The sequence below is a fragment of the Dipodomys merriami genome, unplaced genomic scaffold (genome assembly GCF_024711535.1).
Source record: "Dipodomys merriami isolate MVZ:Mamm:240054 unplaced genomic scaffold, mDipMer1.0.p SCAF_71, whole genome shotgun sequence".
NCBI lineage: Eukaryota > Metazoa > Chordata > Mammalia > Rodentia > Heteromyidae > Dipodomys > Dipodomys merriami.
Window position 1 is genome coordinate 2,531,858 of NW_027206302.1, and position 18,883 is coordinate 2,550,740.

Here is an 18,883-nt window from a genome sequence, read left to right on the forward strand (position 1 = left end):
AATAAGAAAATACTACTTGTTCTATAAAATGCCCCCCTCTGAGCCACCCGAGTGCAAACCAACAATTAAACCATGAACATAATGGTAGACAATAATAATTAAAGTATCATGCAATCCAAAGAGCAAGTGAGAAGTCATCCCAAGGCGCAAAGCTAACATTGGTATCTAGAGTTACATATGAGGGTCTTTTCTCCTAGGGTCAGCTGGAATTCAAAAGACAGATAAAAAGACCAAACATTTTTTTTTTCCTTTGGTTATTTTTGAAAGTAGAAAAGAACTGGCCTTGAGAGGCAGGCTCATGCCTGTAATCCCAGGTACTTGGGTGGGAGACAGATCTAGGGAGAATTGAAGTTCAAGGACAGCTTGGGTAAAAGATTATAGAGACCCCATCACAGTCAACAAGTTGGGTATAGTAGGGCCTATGCCTAGTACCCCAGCCATGTGGGAGGTAAAGGTAGAAGGATCAGAGGCTGGCCTCAGGCAAAAACTCAAGATCCTATCTGAAAAACAACTAAAGCAAAAAAGGGGTGGGAGCAAGGCTCAAGAGGTAGAGTCTTAGTTAGGCTCTGAGTTAGAATCTCAGCACCATCAGGAATGAAACAACACAATACAACCAAACTGGCCTTTGCATGGCTGAGAAAGTCAAACATTCTAGAGCTTCTAAGTGTCTGATGTTGTGGACTTGGATTGTTGCCCTGTGCTTCTCTCTAATGTCTTGGGGTGTCCTTGGACCAGTTACCTTCTCTCAATGTTAATCTTGTAACAGGGTAGATTCTGCCCTATATGTGTCAAGAATTCTGTAAGGAAAAAGATAGAACTGTGACCCTGAAAGGAATGTTTCCCATAAAAGATATAGCCAGATACCCTTGCAGAGCCTCAGTTTACTCCTTTGTTAAAAAAACCCATCAAACAGCACAGTGTTGCTGAGAGGATTATTGTAAATGAAACCACACATAAACCGCCTCCCACTAAGCTTGATAAACACAGCATAAAATCCACAAATGGAAAAAAAATCATCTGAAACAAATGCCATTTTTATCTTTTTTTTCCTTCCTTTTATTTTACTTGACGAAGAAAGATGTGTTGAAGTTTCTATAATGATTGTCAATTTCTGCCTGGATTTCTGACGGTTTTGCTTTATGTTTTCTCATTAGATCATTTGGTGCATAAAGATTCATGACTGTTAGCATTAGTGTGGCATATGTATTTTATCACATGAAAGAATCTCCTTGTTAATAGTTTTTTTTTTGGCTGAGAATTTTGTCCTCTTTTTTTTTTCCTTTTAAATAAAAGCAATATTGTGATCCCTGATTCCTATTTATGTGTGTTCAGATTCTATTCTATTCCTTTGTCCCAACATTTTAAGGTTAATATTCTGTTGATCTATTTAGTAGATTTTTCTTTTCTTTAGCCAACTTATATCTTGCAATATGGGTGTATTATGTGCAGCCCCACAGTTGATCAACCTGCCCACAGGTTGATCAGTAGTGGACCCACATGTAGCAACAGAGGCTTCCTATTCCTGAGTTCCAAAGCCTCAGTGGTATCTCTGGGTTGCCCACTCATCATCTGCCTGCTCCATTGGCTCATTCTCTGCCTGATATCTGGGACTTGCACTCTACTCACCAACTTGGCCTTCATTCTTGGCTAATTCCTCAGCTATGCTCTGACTGTAGCTCTTCTCAGTTTTGGATGCCCCTATTTGCTGCCCATTCTCCGTGCCTGCAACACTGGCCTGCTCCAGAGGCTGCCTCTGCTCCCCCTTTTCCCTCAGCTTTGCACAGTAGGGTGGCCAGACAGAAATAATTCATACTTATCAGAACTGATATGTTTGTTCTTGGTTGAAGAGATATGCTGTGCGTTCAACACTTATCCATTCTTCCTTGCAGACCTGATCATCCTATAATTAGGGGCATCCATGAAAAATGTTTTGGTCACTGGGATCGAGGAGGAAGACCTGTGTTATGGACTGGATGTTTGTGTCTCATTCAAAATTCATTGTTGAAATCCCAACATGGTTTTAGGGGGCAGAATGTTGAGGAGGTGACTGAATCATGAGGGTGGGGCCTCCACAAATGTAATTAGTGCCCTTATAAAAGAAGCCTGAGAGAGCTTGCTTGCCCTCACACTGAGAGGACAGCAAAAAGGTCTTTTTCATGAGGAACAGGCCCTTACCAGAGGCCAGCACCTGGGTCTTGGACCTCTTAGTTTTCAGAACTATAGAAAACAAATGTTCATTGCTTTTTCCCTCACGCTGCCTGGGCTGTGGCTTGGCCTTCCCTATGTGGCTACTTTTTTTTCATTACTTCCACACCTATGCATCTTACACTCCCTAGTTTGTCTCCTATTGTAATGTTTTTAAAAATTATTTTTTACAAGTTTACATTCCCACCAACAATGAAGTAAGGTTCCTTTCTGTCCACATCCCCTCCAGCATCTGTTGTTGTTAGAGTTCTTGATTTTTGCTGTTCTAACTGGAGTGAGGTGATATCTCAATGTTGTTTTGATTTGCATTTCTTTTATGGCTAGGGATGTTGAACATTTCTTCATGTGTCTATTGGCCATCCTTCTTTCTTCTTCAGAGAAGCTTCTCTTTAAGTCTTTCGCCCACTTATTTATTGGGCAGTTGTTTCTTTGAGGATTTGTTGTTGGGTGGTTTAATTTTTTGAGTTCCAAGTATATTTTAGATATGAGACCCTTGTCCGTTGTATGGCTAGTAAAGATCTTCTCCCAATCGGTGGGCTTTCTATTGATCTTGCTAGCTATGTCATTTGCCCTGCAGAAGCTCTGCAACCTTATGCAATCCCATTTGTCCAACCTTTCTTTGATTTGTTGTGTTTCCGGGTCTCTATTCAGAAAATTTCGGCCTGAGCCAAGGAGACCTAGGGTTTCTCCTATTCCATCCTGTAATGTTTTCAGAGTGTCTGCTTTGACTTCAAGGTCTTTGATCCATTTGGAGTTGATTCTGGTGCAGGGTGATATATAAGGATCTAGCTTTATGGAGGTTCCTCAAAAGACTTCACATAGATCTCCCCTATGATCCAGCAATCCCACTTTTGGGCATTTACCCAAATGTATACAAACAAGACCACACTAAAGCTACCAGCACAACTATGTTTATTGCAGCATTATTTACCATAGCTAAGATATGGAACCAACCCAGAAGCCCCTCAGTAGATGAATGGATCAAGAAAATGTGGTATATATACACAATGGAATTCTATGCCTCCATCAGAAAGAATGACATTTCCCCATTTGTTAGGAAATGGAAAGGCTTGGAAAAAATTATATTAAGTGAAGTAAGCCAGGCCCAAAGAAACATAGGTCCCATGGTTTCCCTTATTTGCAATATCTAGTATAGGTATGAGTCAAGCGGAAAAGGTCAGATAATGTGATGTTAGGAAAATGAACCCTTAAATATGTATTTTAATGTTTTCATTTCTTTCATGCATGTGTTTCTAACGCATTTATAAGATTATTTCTTTGTTGCTTTGTATGTCCCTCCCCCACAGTGTAACCCCCGCTTTCACTTTATTTGATGTCAGTATAACATGTGGAGGAGATGGGGACAAACAAGTCGTTTAAGGATTCAGGTGGACCTGTTGCAACAAGGAGAATTACAAAATGTCATGTCAAAGCAAGCTTTACAATGTCAGTGTGTGTGGGGGGGAGGGGGGTATGATTGGGTGGGGGGGGAGAGGGGAGGCTGGGAAGGGAGGTGAAGGGTAAACAAAGGAGGAGGCTGCAATGCTTGGTAAGAAATGTATGCATTATCCTGCCAATGTAATTGTAACCCCTCTGTACAGTATGTTCTCAAATAAAATAAAATAAAATTAAAAAAAATATTTTTTAATATCTTTATTGTCAAAGTGATATATAGAGGGGTTACAGTTACATAAGTAGGGTAATAAGTACATTTCTTGTCTAACTTGTTACCCCTTCCTCATTTTTCTCCCATTTTCACTCCCCCCAAGCACACTCCCTTCCCAAGTTGTATGGATCATTTCCAACATATTGTCTTGTATATATATCACTGTTGCATTGGTTTCCCCCTGTCCTTTGTCTCACCATTCTGTTGTTCCCCATGACTGACAAAAAATGTTTTTATTTCTTAGAAGGCGAACACTGGTATTGTGGATTTTAATTGTGATTGGGGAATTACTTTCTTCATATTTTTACCTGTCTCCATCCCAACGTTTCTGTCTCTAGAATTCTCTCTACTACTCACCATCCCTCTGCTTATCATCCTTATTTCTTATACTTAGTCATACTATTATGTATATAGCCCTTCAAATTTTCTTGTTATAAACATTTTCAGAAAAAGTATTTTTAATTTCTTAATAAAATGCTTATTCTTATAAATCCTGTGCTTTATGAAGCACACCACAAGTTTTCTCAATTATTCTTATTCTTATTATTCTTGTCTCATCTCAAGGGGAGATCTGTACTGACCTAGTGTCAGTCAATAAGGTGTGTGCATTTCTTTGAATGAGCTGCTAACTCTCTTCCTAAGAGCTCTTATAATTCATTCTTAGGATGGAAAGCTGACAGTCAAATGGATAAATTCTGGCCAATTCAAATGTCCAGTGCAGCTTGGCTGGGTAATCATACTTGGATAATTTGAAGGAATGTGTGTGTGTGTGTGTGTGCATACGTGTGTGTGTGTGTGTGTGTGTGTGTTTAGAGGTGATCCAGAGAGTACCAGATCCAGAGAGGTGTGCCAGAGAGCACAGCCACCTGTAAAGCTACATTTACATCTACGAGGCCATCTACTTCTCTCCTTCAAAACAACTTTCCATCTCCTTTCAGCTAATTCCTGCTTTGCTGAGACCTTAACATTGACAGAGGCATAGCTGCTACCCAGGCTCAGCAGTGTAGTCCCTTCAGGAGATCAGCTCATGCAGTGCAAGTACATGGACCTCCTCTGTTTAAAGTTTGAGTTGCTGCTTAAAAACAAACCTTCTGCAAACCACTGAACCTGAGGCCAAGATTTCTGTCAAGAACTGTGAACACAAGCTTCACTTCTGGTGTCTTCTACCTCCTTGGGGCCAGCTGCTCACTTGCTAGATAAAGAGAGGCAGACCGACCACTGCGGGGAGCTGCTGCCCTCTGACTAACATGAAATTGCAGCAGTAGGGGACTCGAGGCTATGGCACAGCCAGGAGTTTTGTCTTGTCTGGTGTCCTCTGGGGCTGACAAACTCCACTAGGCAGGGGAGCTGGTGCATCAAAACCAGGCCCCTTCTTTCTGCAATCCTGCTGCTTTGTGACCAGCACTGAGAATGGATCTTCCAGCCTTCCCTCTGCCTTAATCATGAATAAGTTTCCCTACAGTGAAAATTCAACAGAAAAGAACATTCAGCCATATAGGCAGCTTATTGTTACACAAGGATTAGGAAGAGAAATTAGAGTTCGAAAGCAAGCAGTTCTCCATCCTCCATGTATCTCTGGGCTTTGCAGAGAGGGTACACCTGCAGAGAAATGTGTCTTCTCTCTTCTCAACTTGCACCTCTAAAACAGCCATCTGTTGCTCAAAGTCCCAACTGAAGCTGTATGCAAGAAACTCAGCGCTTCTGACCATAACCAGGATCCTTCAATGGTTCTCTCAGTCCCTCCCTTGTTTCCCTGCTTTGTTTCTCCCTGCCTTTGCCACCACTGTCACCTCAGACTATGAGCTCTTGCAGATATGATGTGCATATGCATATTCACTCCATTCTTTCTATTTTATTTTTTGTGCTGATACTGAGGCTTGACCTCAGGGACTTGTACTCTTGCCTGGTTTTTTCACACAAGCTCGTGCTCTACCACTTAAGCTACAGTTCCACTTTCAGCTTCCTACAGGCTAATTAAAGACAAGAGTCTTACAGATTTGTCTGCTGGCTTCAACTTAACAGCCTAAGATTTCAGCCTCCCGAGTAGCTAGGAATACAGGCATGAGAGAATGGTACCCAGATCCACCTCTTTTGTAAGCCAAGAGGCCTTTCCCTCTACTCTGCAGAGCAATCTCCTCCTGTTCTTTAAAGCACAGTTAGAGCAGCACTTTTCCTCTCACACCCACCTGTCACCTACAATCATCATGACCCATCATCACAATGCTTCTCCATTTGTTTTGTGCATTCTTCTCCTGTAGCATGTATCATACTATGCTAGAAACAGAAGCAGATACTGCAGAGTACCCGAGCTGTACTTTATTTCCAAACCTCTCATCTGTCTCTCCTATAGAGACTGTAAAAACAAAACCAAAATTGATTTCTCACTTTTCCTTAGCCAGGCATGGCAAGTTCTGACTAATGCAATGTAGAAAGGTATCTCTAAGGATGATAGCTCTTCCCAAATAAATACAAACCCTCACAGGAGAGAGCTCTTGTGCACCTTCTTCTTCCTTCTTCTTTTAGACTAGAACACAAATATAATGTCTGGAGATGCAGCAGCCACTGAAGTAACTTAGGATGAGAGCCTCAGGATCGTATAGCAGGGGAAGTTCTACCAGGTCAGGATGGAACCTTTCAATTCTTATTTCAGGAGAAAAACGAATCTTCATCTGTGATGCCAGTTTTAGTCAATTTTTCTATTTCCATTCCTAGATGATATAATTTCTTTCTGTAATTTTGAGTCCTTCAAGGGAAATGACTGTTTCTTATTTATATTTATGCCCTCAGTGCCTGGCAGAATGCCTGGGGGAGAGAATGCTCCCGTTTTTTTTCTTCTTCCTTTTTATTTTTTACTGGAATTGAATGCTATTCCTGTCTTCAGAATGTACCAATGGCTTGGGTTACACTAGGAAAGTCAACAAGAGTTCTCATTCCGGCCCTTATGTGAAACACTCCTCCCTACCCCCACCACCCTCTGTTCATATCCATGCAGCCTTTTCTCTCTCACATGTGACTCAGCACATCAGGTGATTTCACTTTGGTGGACAGACCTAGTATCTCCAGTGCTCAGGTCTTCATTCCCTTCCCCCAGTTGTAAAACTGCAGGCAGTTCCAGGTAGGCTTTCCTTCCTCTCTCTTTAGTGGCTGGCACCAACAGCTTCTGCCTGGCTTGGAGCCACCTGCTTCTTTGACATGATTCCCACTAGAATGTGAACCCCTGAAGATAGATGCTGCTTGCAATCTATTCTCAGCATTTCTACCACACATCACCATAAGGTCCTGGTGCAAAGGAGACATCAAAGGCTTACTGTGCTCAGTGGAACCAGGCTTAAAGAGCAACATGTGGTTTTAGAGTCCAAGTTATCAGGCACTTGTTTCAGGTCTCAGTGCTCTCATCTACAATACGGTACTGTAACATTGGTGCAGAACCTGAGTGTTACAGATATTTGAGCTAGACCATTGGTCATAAGCAGGAAAGCTTTGACTCTGCATTGGAGACAGAGCAGAGGTCCTGACCTTATAGGATGAGCTCTCTTTGTACTGGGTACTGATATGAGATTTGGTGGCATGGGTGGTGTCACTGCTGTGATCCTGCTATGAGTTGTTAGAATTTGATGGAGCTCTTTCACTTTCTACTCTCATTCTTGGTCCTCAGGACAGAGCACCTACCAAAGGCTATAGAGGTCACACGGGTCCCAGAGAAAGGTTTTGCCAGTCACACCAGGAAGGACCTATTCTCCAGCCTGGTTCACACTTAAGAGGGTAATGACCAGGTTCCTTCAGCCACTCATTGTCTCTCTTGGAGTCTCCTGAGAGGGGCTATCCCTGCACAACTTGTTGGAGTGAAAAGTCCTCCTGGATACCTGCAGTAATTAGTTTGGGCAGATCATGGGTCCTGGAAGTGATCTCCTTTCTATGTCCCCAAGGATCGTCTCAGGGGCTGGCCTGCTACCACATGTCGCCTCTCATCTTGCATACTTGCTCTCACTCACAGCACAGAACCCCTACCTGTGACTTTTAGGGGGCACTTATAGACTGCTATGCTTAGGTGATGCCCTGCCTGTGTAACACAAACAACCATCTTTATATCTGTGAACTCATTTATCCACACAGGGACCTTATGACATTCACTGCCTTTAGTCACAATTGCACAGACATGAGAACTGAGTCAACAGCCCCAAAAGAACTTTCCACACTCTGTAGTCAACTCATAGGTAGCCTGGAATCTGAATCTAGCTCTTAGCTCTGATTTGCCTCTAAATGAACAATAAAGCACACAAAACAAAGAATCTGACCCAACTACAATATGTAGTTGACAAACATGTGGCACTGGAAAAAACAACAACACAGTATCCTCAGAGAGTTGCAGGGAGATACACTAGTAAAAACAAAGGGAGACTATCATATCAGTCAGAAAACACAAAGGGCTTTTTCCTCTGAAATAAAAACAAAAACAAGATTTCTAAGACAAGGAAGAGGCACATACCAAGATAATTATGGTTGAAGACAGAATTAAGGAAAATCCAAGACCAGCAGCAGAACATAACTGGGAAGAAAATTATCAATCACTAGAAGAAAACAAAAAATACAAAGCCAGATACATCACCCAACAGTAGGAGAGTAAAAAATAAAAGGAAGCAGTAAGATATATAATGTCTTGTTTGAAGGAAGGCATATAGAAACTCTTTGTATATTTTTAAACACACACAGAAGACCAACAAAAAGGAAATTTGAAATAGTTAAACAGGAACAAAATTACAGCAAGATGAAAAAGGTCATGAAAAATATACAACCACCTAGTAATTTTTTTAAAAAGTTCTTTTTTGTTGGGAGACTAAGACCAAGGAGAGCATAGTTCAAGACCAGCTTGGGCAGAAAATTTCTTGAGACCCTTCTTAATCCACTGCTGGATGCAGTGGTACATGCTTGTCATTCTAAGCTATGAAAAAAAATACTTGGCTCTGTACATGGTGGCTCATGCTTGTGATACCAGATACTTGGAAGGTGGAAATAGGAAGATGCAGTGTAAGGGCAGCCCTCAGCAAAATTGTGAGAACTTATCTGAAAAACTAAAAGCAGTAATACTAGTCATGGCTCAAGTGATAGAGCACTTGCTCAGCAAGTACAGAGCCCAAAGTCCAATCTTTCATTATTGAAACAAAGAAAATCTTAGATCTTCTTGGATTTAAAAGAAATCTAAAATTGAGATGTTGAGCTATTTAGAAATGAGCTCAGGTGAACACCAGGCGAAAAAGACAAAGTACTCAAAAGAAAAATGTACAACAAAGTGAAAACAGCACTGACTTCTAAATGTCCTATTGCCCATCAAGTTAGTAAAGATGGAAAGGCAAGGCATATATGTAATGTATATATAACATGATATATAGACATATATAGACATATATAATGTTATATATACATTACATATAGGCATGTATATATGTTATATATATTATATATAGGCATATATAACATATATACATATATATGTATATATATATGTATATATATATATGTATGCTTTAGACACACACACACACACACACACACACACACACACACACACACACATAATACTGCTGTGTGGGCAGCCAGCCTTCCCATGGGTGTGGGTGGATGTGTGTCTTGCTATAATATCTAGGGGGAAATTTGAGGACATGTGCCAAAATTTGCCTTCTAAGACTGTATCTTAAGGACATCATTGGTTATCTGAAGATGCATGAACAAGGATGTTCCATAGGGTAAAAGTGTGAAAAACATTCACTTTATCAATAGAGGAGCAGTTAAGTCGATTACAGCTCTGTGCTTAACAGAGTTCTGCAGCTATCAGACAGGATGAGGCAGATCTATATACATTGACACAATAAGACGACGATGTATGACTAAGTGGAAAAACAAAAAGCCAGTCACCAAGATGGTCTTGTTTTACAATCGGTGTTTACTAAATTTGCTTTTGGTCTATATTTCCACAGAAATGCCTAAAAATAGATATCAATAGAACAAATACATACCAATGGCTATGTATGGAGGGGTAAAGATACAGAGACAGATAGTGGGAACTTAGGGTTTATGGCTTATTTACCTTCTTTATTGCTGCATTTAGGATTTTCAAAAATGAGCATCTAGTTTTGTACAGAAAAATTCTACCAATATAGTCCCAGTAGAAAAAAAATCTAACTAAGGACTCAACACAAGAGTGCCTTTTTCATGTCCATATAATTATTAATTTCTTAACTTTGCTGCTAGTTGTTTCAATAAAGTAAGGTGAGAAAGGAGAGGGAGACAAAGGAGGGAGGGAGAAGGAGGAGAGAGGGACCAAGAAGAGAAGGGAGAAATAAGAAGAGGGGAAAGGAGAAAGAGAGGAAAGAGAGAAGGCAGGAGAGAAAGCAGAAAGAGGGAAAGGAGGGAATAGAGGTGAGGGATGAGAGACAGGATTGCACAGACACAGCACACAGGTGTACATGTGCGTGGGGTGGGAGGCTGGGTGGGGACTAGGAAGGACAAGCATCTCAAGCCTCTCCATGCTGATCTCTTAATGCAGCCAGATCTCTTCCCGTGGCTACAAGGGGCCTCCCAAGAGAAGACTGATGCTGCCTTTGCATTCTGTCTCCCATCTCCTTACATACATTTACAGCATGCCTATGGCTCCCTGCGTCCCTCTGCTGGAGAGGGTAGTGTTTGCTTTGATCTGAGCTTCTTGTGCCCCTGCCCCTTGCTGGCTGTTTTCATTAATAAAGACATCTTCATTCCTGCCCACTGATTTCTCAGGCCTTCTTTGTGCCCAGAAGAAGCCTCAATTCCTGGACAAACGCTGCTTGCTGTGTCTCTTAGGGATGCTAATGGGGCTCTGCCCATCACTTTGGAGGATGCTGGCTGAAGGATTAGCAATCAAGTATACTGATGCCAACAATGTACTCACTGCTGTTTCAGCCAAGAAGGAAAAAATGAAGGAAGTACAAAGAGAGAGGCACATATGCCAACAATATTAGCAACATCGTGTCTGGGTGGCAGGTGTGCGTGCTTGGCTACCCTTTTTCAACGTTTCTATCTATTTCAGATAAGAGAACCTCCATGTACATATTTGCTAAAGAAAGTGGGTTCAGTTGATGTGATCACTTCCATGTCTCCTGAGTCAGTCCCTTCGTCTCCATCTCTATTGCCACTTCTGGGTCAGCTCACCCAACACGCCCAACACACCCAACACACACCATGCTGGTCCACTCAGTCCATTACCCATGACACTGGCAGGAGTTAAAAAGAACGAGGAGATGCCAGATGCAGCTCACTGTCCCTAGGCCCTCCCAGCTCCGGCCACCCCTGCTCCACCAGCTCCATGTCCCATGGCTGGTGACATCCACCATATCACAGGCAATGGTTCAGCTCCTTGAGGCAGTCCATAGCGCCTACCCTCTTTTGTTGGGAAGCCCCTCCCCTTCCCCCCAAACCTCCTCCTTGACCAGAAGGCCATCCCTCAGAACAACATGGTCACCTTTTCCAATATGACTTCTCTGGTCTTCTCATCTGTCTTCTCATTCTCTTTCTTCCTTAAGTTCTGTACATGTAGGCAGTAATCTCTTTGTGTTCAGTGAGTGGACCTTCTTCACTTATTTAATAGCATGAAGTAAACTAACAGAGATCTACTATCTGAGGACATGAATGATTGAATGGCATGCCAATTTAGGAAAGTGGGCAAACTTTTATGCTTTGCATAGGCACAATGTAAAGTGAGAGTCCATGTGCTCAAATCATTGCTCATTCAGTTTTCACTGAGGGACTAACACTCTCTGTAGTCACAGAGCTACTTCATTCACTGCAAAGGAGATTGCAAAGAGAATTGGGCACAGACCACTGGTCTAGGAGAGTAGGGGAGACAGGTGTATAAATAAAGAGAAAAAGGCTTGGGTCTTAAAGAACTATAAACCATAGGAAATGAGAGTTGGACGAAGGAGGAATGACTCCTAGGAAGAAGTGGAAGAAGTCCTGGTGGGTAAGCTGACACTTGCACTTGACTTTGAGAAATGAGGAATTTTAAACCTAAGTCTTTGGAGGGGGGAGATGATTCCAGGCACAGGGCAGAGGGGAAGCCAAGGCATATAACTAGGCCAAGAGGATGGTGTCACCGGCATCATGACCTTAACAGAATGTCCCTGAAAAAAGATGCTGGCAACCAATGTTGGGGTGGTAGGTAAAATTATGGCATTTCTGGAGCCAGAAAAGACATTCAGCCTTTACTCTATGATGGTGTCCTTGGGAGCCAGATAAGATGTACAGCTTTTACTCTATGAGGACCATGTCCTCTTCAGAGGTGAGTGGATCTAGTGTGCTTATAGTGGTTGGTCATCCCAGCAGCAGTGTGCAGGACAAGAGCGGATATTTAACTAACTTGTCCTCCAGCAACTCAAAGTCCTTCTGAGCAAGGCTGACCTCATTTTGTGCAGGGTATACCTCCAAAGTTTGGACATAGCAAACACTCACTGGATATAAGTCTTAATGAACACAGGAATGTCCATGTCTTGCAACTACTGGGCGGTGCTTATTCAGCCAGTTCTTCATTGAGAACTTTCAAGGTCAGGCATCTCTCCTAGCCACAACACCACTCTTTTCTTGGCTCACTCCACCTTCATTCTAAACTCTCAGCAATTTATTCCTGGATCACCTCTAATGGCTTTCTTCCCATGAGCTCTCTGCAATGCCAATTCCTGGTGGACCAATGCTTCTTAAGAACTTTCTTTGGCTGTGTCTTATTTATTTATCTCTTCCTTATCCACATGTATCTCACACTCTAGTCAGATTGCTTCATCTCCGGTTTCCATATCCAATCCTCCTTTCACATCCCCACTCATACTGCCACCTCCACCAGCTCTTAACACCCGATGTCATCAGACAAGTCACAACTCAACACCCAGTCTTTAGGCAGCAAGTTTTCTGATGTATAAAATGATAACAATAATGTCCATTTATAATTATCATCAGCTGGGTATTGTGAAATGCAATGAGATAGGCCCTTGCACACCAGAAGTGAAGGGGAGTGCACTCCTTTCTTTCCAGGCACTCTGGAACTCCAGTAAGGGATCCATACTATTCAGGGCCTTGTATGAAAGGGAAGACATACTTTGAGGGAGACAGCAGATACCACTGGGCTTTTGTTATTTACTTTCTTTACAGCTTAACAAACAAGTGTTTTGTCCTCATTTTAGATGTGAGGGATTTGACTTGAGAAAAGGGAGCAACCAGCCTGGGGGAATAGAACTTTAACTGAGCCTACTGACACTCAGGAACTGCATGACACAGTTCTTGAACTGTCATTATGTTCCAAGGGTTGTGCTGGACTCATTACATACAACATCTCACTCAGACCCACACTGTCCAGAAGGAGATGATGAGACTCATTGGGGATAAAGGCCTTCCCAAAGTCCCACCAACAGTAAATTCAAGGGTTGGGATTCTAACTTAGCTGAACAGCTTCAAGCTCATGCCATTGGCTGCTTTACTGGGTCTCAGCTTACCTAGGTGGTGATGTCCCTGGCTCATGAATGTTACCTTGAGAAATGGGCCTATCCAAGTTTTCCACAGAACCCAGCCCACATCTGGGGTCATGGAAGCTACTGTTGAATTCAAAGGCCTCCAAGGGTGGTAAAGGGTGGAAGTGAAGGTCAGGCATTAGCTAAGGGGGACCTGGTAATGGTGCTGATGATCGTTTTCCTTGGCAATTGGCAATGTTTACTTTGCTGATATGGCCACTTACCCAATGGTGCAGCCAGCGTCTGCTTCTATGGTCCAGATACAGTTGAGATTGTGTTCGTAGGGAGCTGGGTAGCCGGGTGACAACACTTGCCCCGATAGCTCTCCTCTCAGTATTCCTCCACACTCAGCTGAAAGAAAGCCCAAAAGAGTGAGTTTGGTTAGGTCTCCCAGTGCCTAGCGGTCACTTGGCGGCTCCTCTGTGCTAGTGGCCCCTAGTCCTTTGCCAGCATTTCAGATGGTTAAGTCAGCTTATAAGAAAGTCTTGTTGGTTGCATACAATTTCACCATATATATGTGATATATGTATATATCATGTGTGATATACATGTAATTATATATATGAAATGATATATATGTAACATATATATGTCACATTTTTTGATCGATTCATCCATTGTGGGATATGTGGGCTGACTACTGTGAACTGTGTGGGTAGATCTGGAAAACATGTTGACTGAGATAAGACAGGCTCAGAAAGAAAGAAAAATGCATGTTCTTATTCATATGTGGATCTTAGATTAGATCCCAAATACAACTTCCCATATAACCACAGATAGGGGCATATGCTTATATACATGATTTAGTTGACTGAAGTACAGTAAATGCAGAAGTAAAATGCCAAAGAGCAAATCTTTTGAACAGTTAACAGATAGTTTAGCAAAATAAATGTGAGAAGCGGAAATGATATTGTAAAGGTGGGCAGGTATGGGGAGCGGCAGGGGGATGGTGGTGTGGCCGATGAATGAAAAAGGAAAGGGGACAAATACAGCAAAAATACTCAATGTATGTATGTGATAAATGAAGTAGGGCATGAGAAATGAGCCTAGGGAGACAAGGATGAAAAGGCTGGTTCTGAACAGGAAGCACTGGACACTTAGATGGACATATTAGATTGTAACTCCCTTGTACAACTTTCTGAATTTCAGAAAAAAAATTAAATTAAATTAAAATACAAAAAGGTCCCTGGATGAAACTTGTATTCAGGACATAACCCAAACCCTCTCTACTCAACAATAAAAGGATCCAATTAAAAAATAAGCAAGGGATGGGAATAGATATTTCTTCAAAGAAGACATATGAATGGCCAATATATGTGTAAAAAGATGCTTAATAGCATTTGACATTAGGGAAATGCAAATCAAAATCACAATGAGATCCCACCTTACCCCCACTAGGATGGCTATAAGGGGAAAGCATGCATATATAACAAAATAGCAAGTACAGGAGAGGATGTGGACAAAGTAGAACCCTCATATGATTGGTAGAAATGTAAGAACAACAATAACAACAATAATAATGAATAATAATGTGCCAGGATGAATGGGCTTATGGTAGGGAATGGAGGAGAGAAAGAGCTACAGTTGGGAGAAAGCCTGTCTGGCCCCAGGAATAGAGCGGGGAGCTGGGACAGCAGCAGGATACCAATCTTGTCCTTGTATGTTTCACACAGGACAGTACCTCCTGAGGCATGTCCCTAGGGACATAAATTCTGTTTCTTTCTCCACTGAACCACTTTATCTGAGGACAGGCAAATGACAGGAGTGGCTGAACAGACCAGCTTGAAGAAGATTCACCAGCAGTGTTACTTTTCCTGGTTTGCTGGGTTTGGCTGGATTTGGTCGCAGGGTCTACTCATCTCCAGAACACACTTACGTCTCCCCCATCATGACATGTGTGAAAATATGCTCATATCACTCCAAACACATAGCTTCAGTCCCCGAGAAGCAGTGACCCGAGGGGTGTCAGTGGGGAAGTCCATCAAGGCCTAAAGCATAAATGGTCTTTTCAGCCTTGCTTGAGTGGGTTCTCCAAGTCCAGTCTTACCAACCAAATCAATCTTACAGCAAATCCAAAGAAAATAAGTATATCATCACCCTATACACTTTGCCTGCTCTTCCTACTAGCTTATTCATTTTACTGTTATCTGTTTGTGAGTTTATCACCCTGGTGGGCCTGGAAGCTCTCTTCCGTGAATTCCTTGTGCTTGGTCCAGGAATGAAGGAAACTAAACAGGTATGGAGGGAGAAAGGGAAGAAACATGTCCACAGACTGGACCTATCTCATGGACAAAAGGAAAAGATGACTTTAGAGGCTCCTCACAGGCCACTACTTTGGTCTATTTTCAAAGGCTCAAAATCTTGTCTTTGAGCCTTTGTCCCGTGGCATGTTGATAATCTAATTAAAATATATTCATCCTGGAGAATAGAACCAATTGGTAGCCACTGACCTTTCCCACCTCATCTACCTCCCCCCCTCTTCATCCCTCCTGTGAGTGAATCCTTGTGATCCTTCCAATCTTAAGTGAAATACTAATTCTTATGCAAATCCTCCTCATACCCCTGACAGTGTGTATGTGTGCATGCTGTCCTTGGGCTTGAACTCAGGGCCTAGTGCTCTTGTTTGGCTCTTTTTGCTCAAGACTGATGCTCTGGCACTTGAACCACACCTTCACTTCTGGCTTTTAGCTGCATAATTAGAGATAAGGGTTTCCTGAACTTTTCTACCTGGGCTTGCTTCAATCTGCAATCCTCCAATCTCGGCCTCCTCGGTAGCTAGGATTACAGGCATGAGACAGTGTCCAGCTTGCATAAAGCTCTATTGACAATGCTCATCTTGTATAATAGTGATCACTTGCTGTGGTGATTCATACATTCTTGCTATAGTAGGGGCTCTTCAAGGGCAGGTTACTGACTTCCTTCTTTTTCTCTTTCTCTGTTTCCATATGCCTAGATACACAATTATCATTTCTGGCACATGGGATATACTTGTTTGTCCTACGTATGTTTTCTTCTTATAAGAGCAGCCAATGCCTCACAGACATTTTGGAGTGGGTTGTAGGATGTGTGTATGTGTTGGGGGTGAAGGGAGGTCAAGGCTGGTGCTGGAGAAACAGAGTGGTACCATGGGAACTGGGTCCTCCGGGAGGAGGACCAACAGTATGAATGGTTTTGCCTATTTTGTGCTTCTGGCTGGGGCCACTAGATCCTGTCCTCTGATGTATGCACCAGGCCTCCAGAGACCCTCTGTTCACATTTCAGATGTAGGCTTAAGAAGGTTCATTACTGTATTCTTCTTCAAGAGTGGGCTTGATTTTAATTCTTTATTTCACTCTTCCAACATTTCTCCCGCAAAGAGGAGACCAAAGCCCATTTCACCTATAGGGAAACTGAGCACCAGAGTGAGCTGGAGATTTCTTTGAGTATTGATGTCATAGCAATTCCTGGAACTTCTTTCTTTTAAACAGAGTCCCCTATCACTTTTCCACTGCCTTTGTTACCATTTGAAACAACTAGCTAAATGTGTGACAGTGGCAAGCTACTGCTTGACTCCACTGCCACAGGTGTAATGAGTGTGAGGGAGAGCAAGTGGAGAAGGGTGTGTGTTTGGGGAGACATTGAGCCATGCTGTCCATTCACAGAAGAATCCAGTCCCAGTCGATAGCCCCAGGCTCTGGATATCCTTAAAATGAGACCAGGACTGAAGCTTAAGTCAGGGGAGACCCTAGGGGGTCTCTTGCAGAACAAGAGGCATCCTACCTACACAGGTGGGCAGTGGCCGGTCCCAGGTCCTTCGTTCCCCACTCAGACACAGCAGCTCTTCACTGCCCCGGAGGTTGTAGCCAGGATCACAGCTAAAAGACACAGAGCTTCCTGCAAAATGACCTTCATCATGAACCTTGTAGCCAAACTGTGGGGTTCCTGGGTCTTCACATTTGATGAGCTCAAAACCTGGAGGAGAGTGATGAGAGGAAGAGTGAACAGAAACCAAGCTGGCAGAAGCTAAGCTTCCCCTTCATCCCAACCCATATCCTCAGGTTAAGTGACCTGGGCCAGCATTCCTTCTCCAGTTTCTCTAAGCAAATGATTTTCAGACTTAAGATCTTCAATTTATTTTGTTGATATTGTGGCAATTTGCTGGTGGTATCTGTTCCTTCCATTCTGCTTGCTGAGACATTGGGACAGGATTGGGTACTATGGACAAGCCACTTTCAATATATATTCAAAAGCTCCATGTTGCCCTGTGTAACCATACTGTATTGAAAAAGCTGGAGGAAGAAACAGCTTCCAGGATCTCTCACAATATAGGACTTCACATATATTCCTTCTCATTTGTTATTCAAAGGGATCTTACAAGTAGGTATAATTATTGACAGTCTACAACTGAGAGCATTGACCTAGAGAGGTTAAATAAATTGTTCCAAACTCACACTATTTTCAGCTAATAGAAATGCAATTCAAATGTGAATCTACTTAATCCTCTTGCACTGAGCTGCCTCTGCAACAGACCAAAATCTTCTGCCAGCCTGGTACTGGAGGACCCACTGGGCTCTTCTAACCCCACCAGATTCGCTGTGACATAATTTCATATACCCAAATTCATCTGTCCCCTGAACTTCTGAGCACCAGCAAAGGCAACATCATCTATGTCTCTTGTCTACCATGGATGGGCAGCTAGGCAGTTCTAGGACATTTTTGTTACCTCAGAAAGAGCTCATTTGCATTTTCCCCTCATTTTCTCAGCCCATTTGCCTTTTGTCTCTATTCCATTTGCTTGCTCTGGGGGAGTTCCTAAAAACAGAATCACATAGCGTGTGGCCTTTGTGACTGACAGTGGAATGTTCGAGGCTCACTTCTATCGAAGCCTGCATTATATTACTTTATGGCCAAATAATAATTGTATGCACATACCAAATTCTGTTGATCCATTCCTTAGATTTTAATGGGGTCCACTCTTTGTGTCCAGTGGACAAAGAAACTAATAAAACTATGATAAATTAAACAGGGCTCTAAACATTCATATAGTGAGACCAAAGGAGGATATTCTTAGGAGAGGATCACAAGGGCTCAATAGCTATGTGCATATGATCATATAAAATGCTGCTTATGAAATGAACTAAAAGAAATGGAAACAAGAGGTTTGTTTTTTATTTATTGTAAAGGTGATGAACAGGGGGCTACAGTTACTTAAGTAAGTTAATGAGTACATTTCTTTTTGAACACTGTTCCCCCTCCTCAACTTCCCCCCCACTTTCCCCTCCCCCGCATGTTGGTTTTTTTTTTTTTGGGTCCGGTCGTGGGGCCTGAACTCTGGGCCTGGGCGCTGTCCCTCAGCTCTTCAGCTCAAGGCTAGCGCTCTACCACTTGAGCCACAGCGCCACTTCTGGCTTTTTTTCTTTTTGGTTATGTGGTGCTGAGGAATCGAACCCAGGGCCTCATGCATGCAAGGCAAGCACTCTACCACTGAGCCACCTTCCCAGCCCCTCCCCCA

At 42.5% G+C, this 18,883-nt stretch overlaps 1 protein-coding gene across 1 annotated transcript in view; it reads right to left on the minus strand.

Moving 5' to 3' along the window:
• Positions 1 to 18,883, minus strand: part of Csmd2 (CUB and Sushi multiple domains 2) — a 535,187-nt gene that overhangs the window by 133,637 nt on the left and 382,667 nt on the right. The window contains exons 24-25 of the mRNA XM_070008973.1: positions 17,152 to 17,343; positions 13,617 to 13,743 (exon numbers count right to left, since the gene is read on the minus strand). Coding sequence (XP_069865074.1) covers positions 13,617 to 13,743; positions 17,152 to 17,343 — 319 coding nt within the window. The remainder of the gene's footprint in view (positions 1 to 13,616; positions 13,744 to 17,151; positions 17,344 to 18,883) is intronic.